This window comes from Tinamus guttatus, unplaced genomic scaffold, assembly GCF_059628265.1.
Source record: "Tinamus guttatus ecotype Peru unplaced genomic scaffold, ASM5962826v1 Tinamus_guttatus_pri_ptg000366l, whole genome shotgun sequence".
Taxonomy (NCBI): domain Eukaryota; kingdom Metazoa; phylum Chordata; class Aves; order Tinamiformes; family Tinamidae; genus Tinamus; species Tinamus guttatus.
This window is the reverse complement of record NW_028288900.1, coordinates 1,369,753-1,382,332: the sequence shown is the minus strand read 5'-3', so window position 1 is coordinate 1,382,332 and position 12,580 is coordinate 1,369,753. Positions and strand designations below refer to the sequence as shown.

Below are 12,580 nucleotides of genomic sequence, written 5' to 3'. Positions count from 1 at the left end.
TTCCAAAGTTACAATGAGCAGATATTTTTTAGCTTTTCAGATGAACATGATACGTGTTTATGAAAACCGGTTTAATTAAATCAGCCCTGGATTTAGCTCTAAAAATTTGAACTTTAAAAATTTATAAAAAGTATAAAACTTAACAAACTTAAAACTTTGAATGTGTATATCTCTTACGAAGCAGATCACTGGTAAGGAATTTGTCAGGCTTGGGGGCTTTAGCAGGAGTTTGTTCTCAAGTAAGCAGAGGAGAGCCCCAGTTTAACGTGTTACCAAAACGACACTTGCACTCCAGTGTGTTTTTTTTCTGCTTGTCCAAATGCCTACGTGCTCTCAGAGATGGAAATGCTGAATGCTCTATATACCCCAAAGAGCAAAGCGACTGCCCAAAGCCCAGCATTTTAATTATGTCTGTTGTCTGGCCTTCTTGTTTTGGCAGGTCTATTTGTGTTTCCCATCTATTGCCTTTGTAAAAAGCAGAGGAAAAGGTCACGGACAGGTATGCCCTGGTGAGGACGGGCCTGGCTCGCGTGGACTGCGCGGGCGCCGCAGGACCAGGCCGCGCTGGGCCCTGCCGGGCCGAGCCGCCGCCCAGCGGGCAGCGCCCGCCATCTTCCCACCGACAGGAACGCTCCCTCACGCTCCTCCGCACTCCCGACGAGATGGGCCCCGACTGCTGCTTTGGATGTGGATGTTCGTTTGCTTTGGGGGTTTTGTTTTTTCGGTTTTGTTTGTTTGGTGGGTTTTTTTGGTCCTTTTTTTAATTATTACTTCGGAGTTTTTATTTTATTTTATTTTATTTTAAATTTAAATCCAAGTTTTTGAACTAGACAATCAAAGTCTGCGTTGTAGCCACGACTCTACTACTGATTTGGCCTGTGAAGAAAGCATTTAACTGCTGACACGTGCTCCGTTTAACTTCAGCGTCGGCCTTCCAGGGGGAAATGCTTAGAAGTGTTTGGGCTCTTACTGTACACTAAGCGCTCTACTTTTGGTATTAAAAGCGAATTCTGTAAATAACTTCCATCATACAGCATTCTGTTCAGCATACCAAACCCCCAGCACATGCCAGGACGTGACAGCTGGTTATCTTCCGCACCGACCAAGAGTGTAGGTGGCATTTCTGCGGCCTGGATTGCCCCAGCCAAATAACAGTGCCTCAAGGAGATACAAGATGACTATTGAAACTTCATAAGTACACCTATAAGTACACTGAGTTTGCTTTAAATTTTATCAGCTTATAAATAGAATTTGGGGGGGGGGAGTAACTTTAAGAGTACAGCATTTTGCACCTTTCCCACTGAAAAGAAAAGATTTGGGAGGTTTAACTGGTGAGAAGTAGCCGTGGCTTGTTCTATTCCCAGTTATTCACTGAAATGTGATCCACAAATGTACAAGGAAATGTATTCGCTTTTCTCTTCTGACTTGGCATACTTACTGCTTACTCTAGTTACGTGAAGTTTAAATTGATGATATTTTATTACCTAAAAAGCCCTCTTTTTTTTTTTATTTTTTTTATTTTATTTTTTTTTTTTAAAGAGGACTACCCACGTCTTAGAGCATCCACTGATGCCTCATAAGGAAAACTTAAGAAGTTTGTGTAACAGGAGGAGGCATGAATTCTTAGGAAACAGTTTTATTCTTCTGTGCTTCCGGTGTCTCCCTTCCTTTCTGGCACGTTGCTGAATGTCTTTGAAGAGAACAGCTATTCTTGCTCCCTGTTCCTAACTTCAGACTATCACTGGCTATTACTGGACTTTCTTGTGAGTGCATCACCACAAAAGCAATGTAATTCAGGGTTAGGACTAAGATTTTTAGCTACTAAGACTTTTTTTTTTCTTAGTTCTAGTATAAATTTGTCATGCAAACACAACCTAAAAGTAAAACTTAGAATAAAATAAGTTTGTGTATTCTGAACACTGATACACAAATACTTGCTTTCTATTTATAACAAAAATCAAACTGATCTTAAAACAAGAATCAATTTGTATGGCAAAGGTACTTTTTTCAGTGTAATGTTTGTGTGTGTTTATATTATGTATATGGGAGGAGGGGGAAGAAGAGAGGCCATACACTAAGAGTCTAGAGACCTCAAAATTGAGGCCCCAGGTAGTCTTTTGAAAGGATGCGCTTTGCAATGCTTCCTACGAAACTCGTCACAAAATCTGCATCTAGCTGTAACGACTAAGTAATTAGTATGCTGCCCTTCAATGTAATACTCTTTTTGAAAATCATGAAATAATCTGTTTGACTCTAAAGCCTCAGTGAAAGAAACTGATGACTTTTGTTTACCTGGAAATGCAAGTGTGCGCTTGCTGCAGTTGGCTCGTGCGTGTGTGCAGGTCTGCTTTTCCTTTCTTTCCCCCCTTGCTGAAGCAGTGTGTCCAAGCACAGCGCAGGAGCCAACACAACCTAATTTTTCCGTTTGAGTCTAAGGGCACGTTGACCCTGTCATTACAGTAGTAGCTACCTAGGATTTTCAAATTAAGCTGGGAAGCAGTGATATTTAGAAGTAAAGTTCAAAGGCTATTTTCAATGCAAATCCACCTGTTAATTATATTTCTTCTTCGGTGACACAAGAGTTCTGTATTTTTGTTCTTTCTGCAGGTTGGAAGCTGCCTTAAAATCAGTTTTGCTTTTGAAAGTGTTTTTGGAGGCCATACATATCAGTTCTCTTTGGCTTACTCAGGGATTTTTATTCCTTTCGTTAAATGTCAAATAACAAAGATATTTTTGTATTATTTAGAAACTTACAGACCTCTGAGATATATATGTGTACATTTGGTTTTGCAGTGCAGTCTGTAGTATGGTGTCAAACTATTCCATTTAAGAATATCTTAGTACTTTAGATTCTCTGTAATTAGCTACACAGTGGATTAATTTCCTTTGTTTTCTCAGTTCTTTATAAATATGTGAGATATTCTTACAGTTTTTGTAGCTGTTTTCACTCTGTGATGTTTGAAATGTTCCTAGTTTGTGGTGGGAGTTCAGTCAGATCTCGAGATACTAGAATAAAGGACATAAAAGGGAAGATCATAGATCTGCACTTATATTCAAAAGACATGTCACTGTGGGTGGAAAAAAAAAGGCATACAGTCCTCAACTCCTATGTTATCATTTCATTTGGGCCATTTTAATTTCATTGGAACAGATTAAATCAAATGAAAGTGCCTCATACCCAATGTAGAGGCATCTCTCACCTTGTGAAGAAGAGAAAGTCTAATATATCTTGCTTCCTCTGTGGAGAGAGGAGGAAAAAAAAAAAGGAGGTGACAAAAATATTTACTTTTCCTTTTTTTTTTTTTTTTTTTTTTAAAAAGGCCAGGTAAAGTATCCCAGCAGATATACGGAAGGCTTTTTCCTTCCATATAAAAAGTCTTTATTTAAATAGTACATAAAAATACAATTCGTCCTCAATATTAGGTAGCATAACCAATGGAAATATAAAAAGTAGTTTAGCTCTATTTTTTGTTAGCTTTTAAACAGCTTTTCCAATATAGAAGAAAGTTTTGTATACATCAAAGTTCTGATGTAAAACAAATGTCGTTTGCTTTGTGATCATTTTCTCAGCTTTGGGGAAATGAAATGAACTTTGTAAGGAAATTCAAGGATCATTTTCATCAACTCTTTTTATTTTTAACTGTACTTTGAAGAGACCGTCAGACTGTTCTTTTCCATCTTTATTAGAAAATTTCATGAAACAGTTGAATGAACCTTTTTACAGAGTTGCTCAAGGCAGATTTCATGTTATTATATGCTGAACATCAACAGATTGCTTTCACCACACTCAATATATTTAAGATCATTTATCCTCACAAGAAATTCTTGCTCACTAGCATCTGTACTTGGGCAGAGAGAATCTCAAGCCCGTTCTGCATTAGCTTAGCCTGGTATTTCTCTTTTGCCTGATGCAGGTGACTTGGCCAGGCCTGGCCAGCTAGAGGGGCTGCTTTATATTGGGGAGCATCTTCCCAATGACCCCCCCTGCATGGGGCAGCCCTCTGCAAAGGTCCCTGGTGCCGCTGTTGGGGACAGCTCTTCTCGGAGCACAGTCCTGTTTAGCTGCAGGGCTTGGTCATTGGAAAATGACGACTCTTGGAAATCTGCAGGCTGGTGCTCGGAAAACTGAGCAGGAATGTGAGAGAGGCACCAGGGCAGTCCTGAGCATCTTAGACCTCTGGTCTCATCATGTGTTTCAGTCGCATACAGCAACTTCTCATAGTTTTTATTCTCATCATCTTTATTACAAAGAATATGCTAAAAACTTTAAAATATCACTAAAATGCAGTGCACTTTCAATGATCTATAATCTTCCTTTGGGGCAGTGCAAACATAAAAAGAAGGGAGGATATTTTGTATGTTTTGGGTATAACTAATGCTGACTGCAGAACTCTTGCTGGTGTGATAGATTTGTTGTTGTTGTTGTTGTTGTTTTTTCGGGGGGTGTGTGTTAGTTTACATCTATTTATTTACTTGGTTTTGAAACTTGGATCATCATGGAGTTTTACTTTATTTTTTAAAACTATTGATTTGCAGGGACTCTTGCCAATTTCGCTATCAGGTATTCCTCTTAGCCAGCGGGCGTTCTGCTCTCCCACAGACCGGCACAGCCGGCGTGATGTTAAATAGCGCGTAGGCAGGAAGGGAACTTGGTTGGAGGACGCTCACCAGCGACCAAGTGGTTTCGCTTGCAAGTCAGATTTGAGAAACTCTTGCATATTCAGTGGTCAAACAGTTTGCTGTGCAAACTCTGAGTTTTTTTTTTTTTTTTTCGATTTTTTTTTAAGCATATGTTGAAAAATGGGTTTTGTTTCTTGAGCAGACCTTGCATCATTTAGAACCCTTGGCATGATAGTTGTGTAGCTGCAAGTTGTGGATGAGAATCACGGAATACTGTTATAATTTACTGTTACTATAATTACTGTTATACTTTATAATCTATATTAGATCTTCTGTCTTTTCTCTTCTCTCTTCCCCTTCCCCTTGCTCTCCCCTACCCTCCCCTCTCCTCTTTTTTCCTGGAAAGAATCCTAAATGAAGAAACTCTTAGAGAGATTATTTCTTAGTTTATTCTGATTTTGCAGCCCTATAACTAGAGTGGATCAGTTGCATTCCTGGCATCAGTCGTAGCCCTATTAAACTAGAGAAGTTGCAGCCATTCTTATGCAAGTAGAGAATTTGGCTTTGATTAAAATATTTGGAACTAGGTAAACTACATAACAACTGTCATAAAACAACTTGCAAATCAGGTTTATTTCTGAAGGAGAGCAAAATGATGTACAGCCTCTTCTCCCATTAACAGGTAGTGCCAGCTCTGTTTTATGGATACGGGAGAGGGCAGGACAGAGGGAAGAGGTTTCAAATGACATTCTTGTTGAAGCAAATTGTCAGGAAATACTACCTTCTAATACAATGAGCAAAGCTTTTTACAGTTTTGAAACACCAATAACTTTAAAAACCACATCCATATAGTGTTAAATTCGTATTTTTTAAAATTCCACTTTCTTCAGTGTAAGCGACACTTTTTATAAGAGTTTAAGAACTGGAGTGCAGAAGGGTTTAATGTTTTTCAGGCTTAACACAAAAGCAAACTTAAGAGCACACATACATTTAAGAAGTTGTGAATATTCTGGGTGGCTTCTCTACCGCTGTAGTAGGGAAACCCCCTGAGCCTGGGCTCAGCAGCGCGTTCACATACGTATTGCTGAAGCTATCACACAGCACCCACAAACATGTATTTATTTATTTTCTCTAAGAAACCTAACAAAAGCAGTTAGTTGCTGTGACACAGGACTGTAATTTTCTAACTGTTTCTTCCTTCCTTTTGTGCATAAGGGCTCAGGATCTATATGTTTCTTTCCACTAAGGAATGGATTGTTCTTATTAGGCATTAATCACTGATGCTGCTCTTAGCCTGGCAGTGAAATACTAATCCTAGACTGCATGCCCTGATTTCAAAAGTAGAACTATAATATAAGCTTTAATTACTTTTCCCCTAGTAAAAAAAATAAAAATAAAAATAAAAAATTCTAAGTATAATTCTGTTTATTCCTAAATGCATCTTTGTATTAAAACAATAAAAATAAAGGAGAGTAAGTATGATAGTAATTAGTTTATTTAAAAATGCATACTGTGTCAAAGAAAAAACATGTTGGAGCTTATTTAGCTTATATAAAAACATGGAAGTTAGATCTGAAATGTGTTGGATAGATCAATGTCAGAGGCATGTTAAAAATGCTCAACATTTTTCACATAAAAATGGGTTTTGCACATAGTCTGCTTAAATACTTTTGCATACTAGCCCCCTTCAGTGTTGTCACCGAGCACGATGAACCTATTGTCACCGAGCACGATGATAGTAATACAATGCCACATTTGCCTCATTTTTACAATGAAAATCTACTTACAGAATCCAGACAAGCCATTCAGATGGCTTAAGCCTAGCTTGTAAAATTGCTGGTGCAGTTAAGAAGCTTGTCCATGTCTTATGCAAGCACTGGGTAAGCAGATGGATTCTGGCTTTAGTCATGGCTTATCTTCCTGCATTAAAATTGCACTGTTAATAATTGTTCTTCAGACCAATTTGCATTCTACCACCTCGTGTCCACAAATTATAAGGAGAGCGGTAGATTTACATTTCACTGTGTTTACCGTCTTGTAATAAAATGTTTACCATATTTCCATTTCTTATACATTTTATTTCATAATGCTCTCCATTCCTTTCCAATTTCATTATTTGAAACCATACCTGAAGATAGAATTGGATCATTAGAAATGTGATCTCCTACTAAGTAAGTGGTCTCGGTAAGACTTTGCTGAACAACACCAGCAAAAGACTATTTCTCTTACCACTTAGTTAGTTAAACCCAAAAGGCTAGTGTCTGTTTTTCTTCAGAGCTTTTAATTTATTTTTTGTGTAATTAAACTGTCCCTGCTGGAGCGGGGGGGGGAGGTTGGACTAGGTGATCTCTAGAGGTCCCTTCCAACCTCAGCCATTCTGTGATTCTGTGTAAACACAAATGTTTTTCTTATGTATCTAACCATCTGAGCCCAATATTGAGTAATCAACCCTTTGCCTCGGGTAGAGATGAGAATAATAGGTGCTGAGAAAAAGTAAAATGTGATGTGTATTTCTAAGGAGGATGTCAAAGCAGAACCTTATCTTAACTGCATGACAATCCAGTGAGAAATCCTTCCTCCCACTCCCGTCTCTCTTTTTTTAGATTCTAATGTGAAGAATTTCCTTTAAAATAGTTATCTTGAATGCCAGGATGTGAGGGTAGTGGAACAATAGATTTTACCTTTTCAGCCTGTGTGCTTCTGGCACAGATAAAAGGCTGGACAGAACAGAATGCAGATTCATTAAGAAAGCAATTTCTAACTCCATAATTGGAATATGTAAAAACTGTATGCACTAGGGACTAGACCTTTCTGTAGTATATTTATTTGTGACTAATGAAGAGTACGGTGTGAAAGCTGAAGATAAGTAATGTTCATGTATTCAACACTTGAATTTGAGTGTTCAGTGTCTTGTATACTGAGAAAATTATTTTAAAAATCATAGTGCCTTATTGCTTGAAACAAGTAAAAAGATTCCCTCCCATCCTCACCCACCCTTCAGTTCCTAAAGCAATATGGTAATCTCTGTTAAGCAGACTCCTACACACAGCCGTATTAAGTCAAATACTGGTTTGCTCAGAAGGTTGAGGAATGTTATGTTAGTGAAGATATCACCTTTATCTTTTCTTAAAAAAAATTATATATATATAGTCTGACATTCCTGTTTTAATTCGCATGATCTCAATCTAAACTCTCAGTCTGAGTTTAATAGTTCATCCCTTCCCATCTCCCTTCCGCTTTCTGCAGAAACTCATCTGTGTGTGTTGTCAGAATGAGTTTGGTCTTCGGGTATAATCAGCTAAAAGCTTTTGATCGCTAAAAGGAAATGCAGCTTTTTGGAGAGGACAATTTAACAGAAGTGAGTTTAGGCCGCAGCTGCAGTGCTCAGCCAGGCCCTGCTCATGCCAACGTGGCAAGGGGGGTGCTGAGGGACACATCGAGATGCGCTCTGACCACGCTGGGACTAAAAGCAGGCTAACAACAATTTGGTGGCATTTTATTTCAGCTAACATACCCTATTTAAAACAAGCAAACTAACCAACTAAAAAGGCAAATCATGTTGGGTATCTTGATGGACCAAGCCCTAAATGAGCTTTGAGGATGAGAGCTGAGATCTCTGCATTGCCCTTTGTTGTGTGGTGGAGCTATGAAATGAAAACAGAATTAATTTTGACATCTCCAGTAGCTTGTAAAAGGAGACTGAAGGATTTTTTTATTCTTCGCATAAAAATTTGGAAAAGAAGGTAAAGAAGGAGAAAAGTATCTTTTAGAACCCTTTTTTTTCTACTGAAATGGTTGAGTTTTCCAGTGCTTTATTAGGACTCGACTTACAAGTCTGAAGTTTTTGGTAATAGGGTATTTGATTGAGAGCCATACTACAGTACAACTTCAACTGAATTATTCCCTCAGACCTCTTAATAATTTTTATTTCAGTTCTGTCTCCAAGTTTAGATGTTAACTAGCTCATCCTGTAACTCACTGAATAGGAGGCACCATGTACCAAGTATTTCATCACTCTTAAGAGTTAAGTGTGTTTATATAAAAGTTACTTCCTCAAACTGCATTCTTCTCCTAACCAGCAGGCACACAACCAAAATGCTGATAAGTTTTCCATCTTTCTCTTGCATTTATCTGGTAACTATATTATTTGTTGCACAGTATAGCAACAGGGGTCTTCATGCTATAATAACCCGGCAAAAATTTTCAGTGGTCTTGGGCAATATTTTAACAAGTAATCCATGTTGAAGTTGATATTCTAAATTTATGCCAGTGATCACTGTTGAGTGTGCTACGTTTATGGCTGCTTCAGTCTGTGACAGTGTTTTGTGAGGATTGTTTTTTGCTACCCTCTTCAGAGTGCCTTTATTTTAGGTGATCTCGAGTCAGTTCACTGAAGTCTTCTGTTGAATCTACCATAGCAGTGTCTGATTGGAAATGTGTTCTGATGAATGTATTACTAAAATCCTGTTCTTTAGAAACCTATAGTCGACACAGGTTGTATATGCACATGTACAAAAGCACGGATACAAGGGAAGATGTTCTGCCAATGTTTGTCCTGCTGGACAGGACCTTTTCAAATTAAGTGACTTTTTTAACAGTTTATTTTCAAAATGTTACCTCACTAGTATTCAATAATAGGTATGTCTCTGTACTGCTTCACTTGGCTAAATGCAATCACGTTCTTCATGGTAGGCAGTTTAACTTAAAAGACTATGAGATGAATCCGGTGTCTGTATTGAGTGGAGTTCTTAAGTCAAAACTTATGGCACTCCATTTCTTTGCAAGGCCTTCCTTTCACTCACACTGTTATCCTAATCCCCTGTTATTAAGAAACTGAAAAAAAGTGCTTCCCCGTGGTGAAATGAAAGAATGTAGAGTGTCTGTCTTGGAATTAATGCTCAGAAGCAGCGGGAGGGGCTGTGTGTTTAATGAATTGTGGGAAGGCTTGTGGAGCTCGCTCACTGCACACACAGCGTCTTACAGTGTCATCCAGTAACGTCTACCTAATAAAGTTTTGAAGAAAAACCTGTCTGAATGTTTCACTCCTTCCTACAAACCACTGTGCGTATGAATATCAGTCAACCAACTCCAAGTAGTCTTGGTTAAACTTATAATGATTGTTATATAATAATAATAAATAAATTCTATTGAATGACTTTTAAAAAAAGGGGTCAGAAATCTTTGTGTTCACAAAAACTGCATAACACCTTATTCTTTCGCTATTTCTAAAAATTATTCACCATAGTAAACTGAGCTTTTATTTCCACTTTGTTTTTTTTAATGCATGATAATCCCCTGTGTTATCATCTGTGGGTTATTGCTTTTGATTTTCAAAGCATGTCAATATGTAAGATAAAACTTTCCTTTTCAAGAAAGGTTAAAAGGTTAGGTTAAAATAACCCAATATAAAATAAGAAAAAAAAATATGCTGTAATCTGTTTTTCCATTCCTATGTAGAATCACTTTTAAAGCTCCATTCTTTCAGTGATTTTTTTTTTCAGAAGGCAACATTTGCTGTAGCTGTAAATTTGAAAGGCACCAGTACAGGCTGGGGACCGACCTTCTGGAGAGCAGCTCTGCAGAGAAGGACCTGGGTGTTGTGGTGGACGACAAGTTGACATCAGGCAGCAGTGTGCCCTCGTGGCCAAGAAGGCCAATGGGATCCTGGGGTGCATTAAGAAGAGCATCTCCAGCAGGTCGAGGGAGGTGATCCTGCCCCTCTACTCAGCCCTGGTGAGGCCGCATCTGGAGTATTGTGTCCAGTTCTGGGCTCCACAGTACAAGAGGGATGTGGAGCTGCTGGAGAGAGTCCAGCACAGGGCTACGAGGATGATCAGGGGCCTGGAACATCTGCCCTATGAGGAGAGGCTGAGGGAGCTGGGCCTGTTCAGCCTGGAGAAGAGAAGGCTGAGAGGGCACCTGATCAGTGTCTATAAGTACCTCAAGGGAGGCAGTGAGGAGGATGGTGCTGGCCTCTTTTCACTGGTGGCCACCGACAGAACTAGAGGTAATGGCCACAAACTGAAACACCAAAAGTTGCACAGGAACTTAAGGAAAAATTCCTCAACAGTGAGGGTGACAGAGCACTGGAACAGGCTGCCCAGAGAGGTTGTGGAGTCTCCTTCTCTGGAGATCTTCAAAACCCGCTTGGACGCAGTCCTGTGCCACGTGCTCTAGGTGACCCTGTGTGTGCAGGGGAGTTGGACCAGATGACCTCTAGAGGTCCCTTCCAAACCTTAAGCATTCTATGATTCTATGAATCATAGATAATTGAACCAGCTAAGTCTTTCTCAGAAAGAGGAATAGCGTTTTCATGGTGTTGCACAAGTAGACATCCCCGCACACTCACATATATTTTGTTTCTGTAGGAAACAAAACTGAAAAAAAAAAAAACTTTCCCTGCAATAAAATAAACAGCAAAAGCCTTGACTGACAGAGACCTGCCCTAAGTGCCTCTTGCTAGTACTGGGAGACTAGTCTTTCTGTTCTCCCTCCACTTTCCCACAGAAAGCCAAAAATTGCAAATATTAGGAGGGCGTCATAACTTTTCACTTGTGGTCTCAAATTGTTTGACAAAAACAGAGAAGCAGACTTAGATTATAAACATTATTCTTTTCAAAGTAAATAGGACTGATTTGTTTCCTAGAGATTGAAGGTACTAAAACCCTACCTTTCAGATACTTCCCTTCAAAAGACAGCCATATTGCTTGAAATAGTTAATGTAGGAAATATTTGAGTGTGTTTTCCCAAAATCAAGAATCTATTTCCACATGCCTGCAAAAAATAACATTCCAAAAATTCTGAAAGAAGTTGAATTTCTCAAATATTTGCTTAGTAGTTTGGCTTCACTAACAAAATGAGGCAAAAGGCCCAAGTTTAACCTTTGTTTGTGGGGAATTGGAAATGGAAGTGATGTGCTGGAATGAGAATAGAATTAAAAAGCAGGAATTAGCAGCCCCCTGGGTACAATTGTCATGTCTTGGAAAAGTCCAGGTGGCTTCGGTGAAGGAAAGTCTCGTCTCGCCAGCCTTAACCCCTTTCGTATCCACTCGTGGTCTCCTCAGCCTTTCCCAGGCTGCGTTCTTCCTGCTGCTTAACGCTTCCCCTATTGCAATGCTTAAATGAGCCGATGCTAAGCTTTGTTTCCATTATCCCGAGCGAGCAAATAGCACATCTCATGTCCTGGGTCTGGCCCTGACTTCACCTCCTTGGAGCAGCTACCCTAATACCCTAATAAATTATATTACCTCCCCCTAGAAATCTTTATCTTTTAATGAGATGTCTGCAGTTTTAGGTGCCTGTTGCCCAATATCTGCCTTCTGTCTCATCAATTCCACTTTATTTTCAAAATGACGGTTTTCATTTTATTTTCAGAATGATAGTTTCTGTTTTGTTCTCTTTCACATGAAAAATGCTGGCAGTCTCCCAAGCATCCAAAGGGATAGGAGGATAAGTGTAGTAAATCAAAATAATTAAGCCTGAAAAGCAAAACTGTGCAACTCAGTTGGAAGGTTCTTTGTGCTCATTCCCCTGCTGATAATCAGTGTTTTATTTTGAAAAATCTGCGTGCACCTGTGGGTCAGATGGGGTAGCCTGACTCACCGAGCTCCTCCTGGAGCCAGAGGCCTGGAGGTGTCTGGGCACCAGCTCCCTGGAGGGGCGTTTGGTTCCATGGAGTTTGGAGCAACAGGGAAGCCCTTGGGCTTTGCAAATAAACTGTAATCTGGATATTGCATTTTCCCCTGATTGACAGCTATCATTGCATGTTAGCCTTTGATGATATCCTGCAGCACACAGGGGCTCTCATTTGGATAGTAGCTTCTCTCTTGAGGGTCACCCATAATCGAGGTGGATTTTCTCCATCCTGATCCTACCTCTTTCTGCTTAAAAAAAAACCTGTATTATCACTGGTTCTTTCTTTCAGCTAATGCTACATTTTATCAAGTCTTTATCAAGTCCT

General features: G+C 39.3%; 1 protein-coding gene across 1 annotated transcript in view; it reads left to right on the top strand.

Annotated features, from left to right (window-relative positions):
- RNF217 (ring finger protein 217) overlaps window positions 1-531 on the top strand; it is a 54,146-nt gene extending 53,615 nt beyond the window's left edge. Inside the window, exon 6 of the mRNA XM_088530324.1 lies at window positions 440-531. Within this exon, the coding sequence (XP_088386450.1) occupies window positions 440-513 (74 nt within the window). The 3' untranslated portion in view covers window positions 514-531. The remainder of the gene's footprint in view (window positions 1-439) is intronic.
- Window positions 532-12,580: the final 12,049 nt, after the last annotated feature.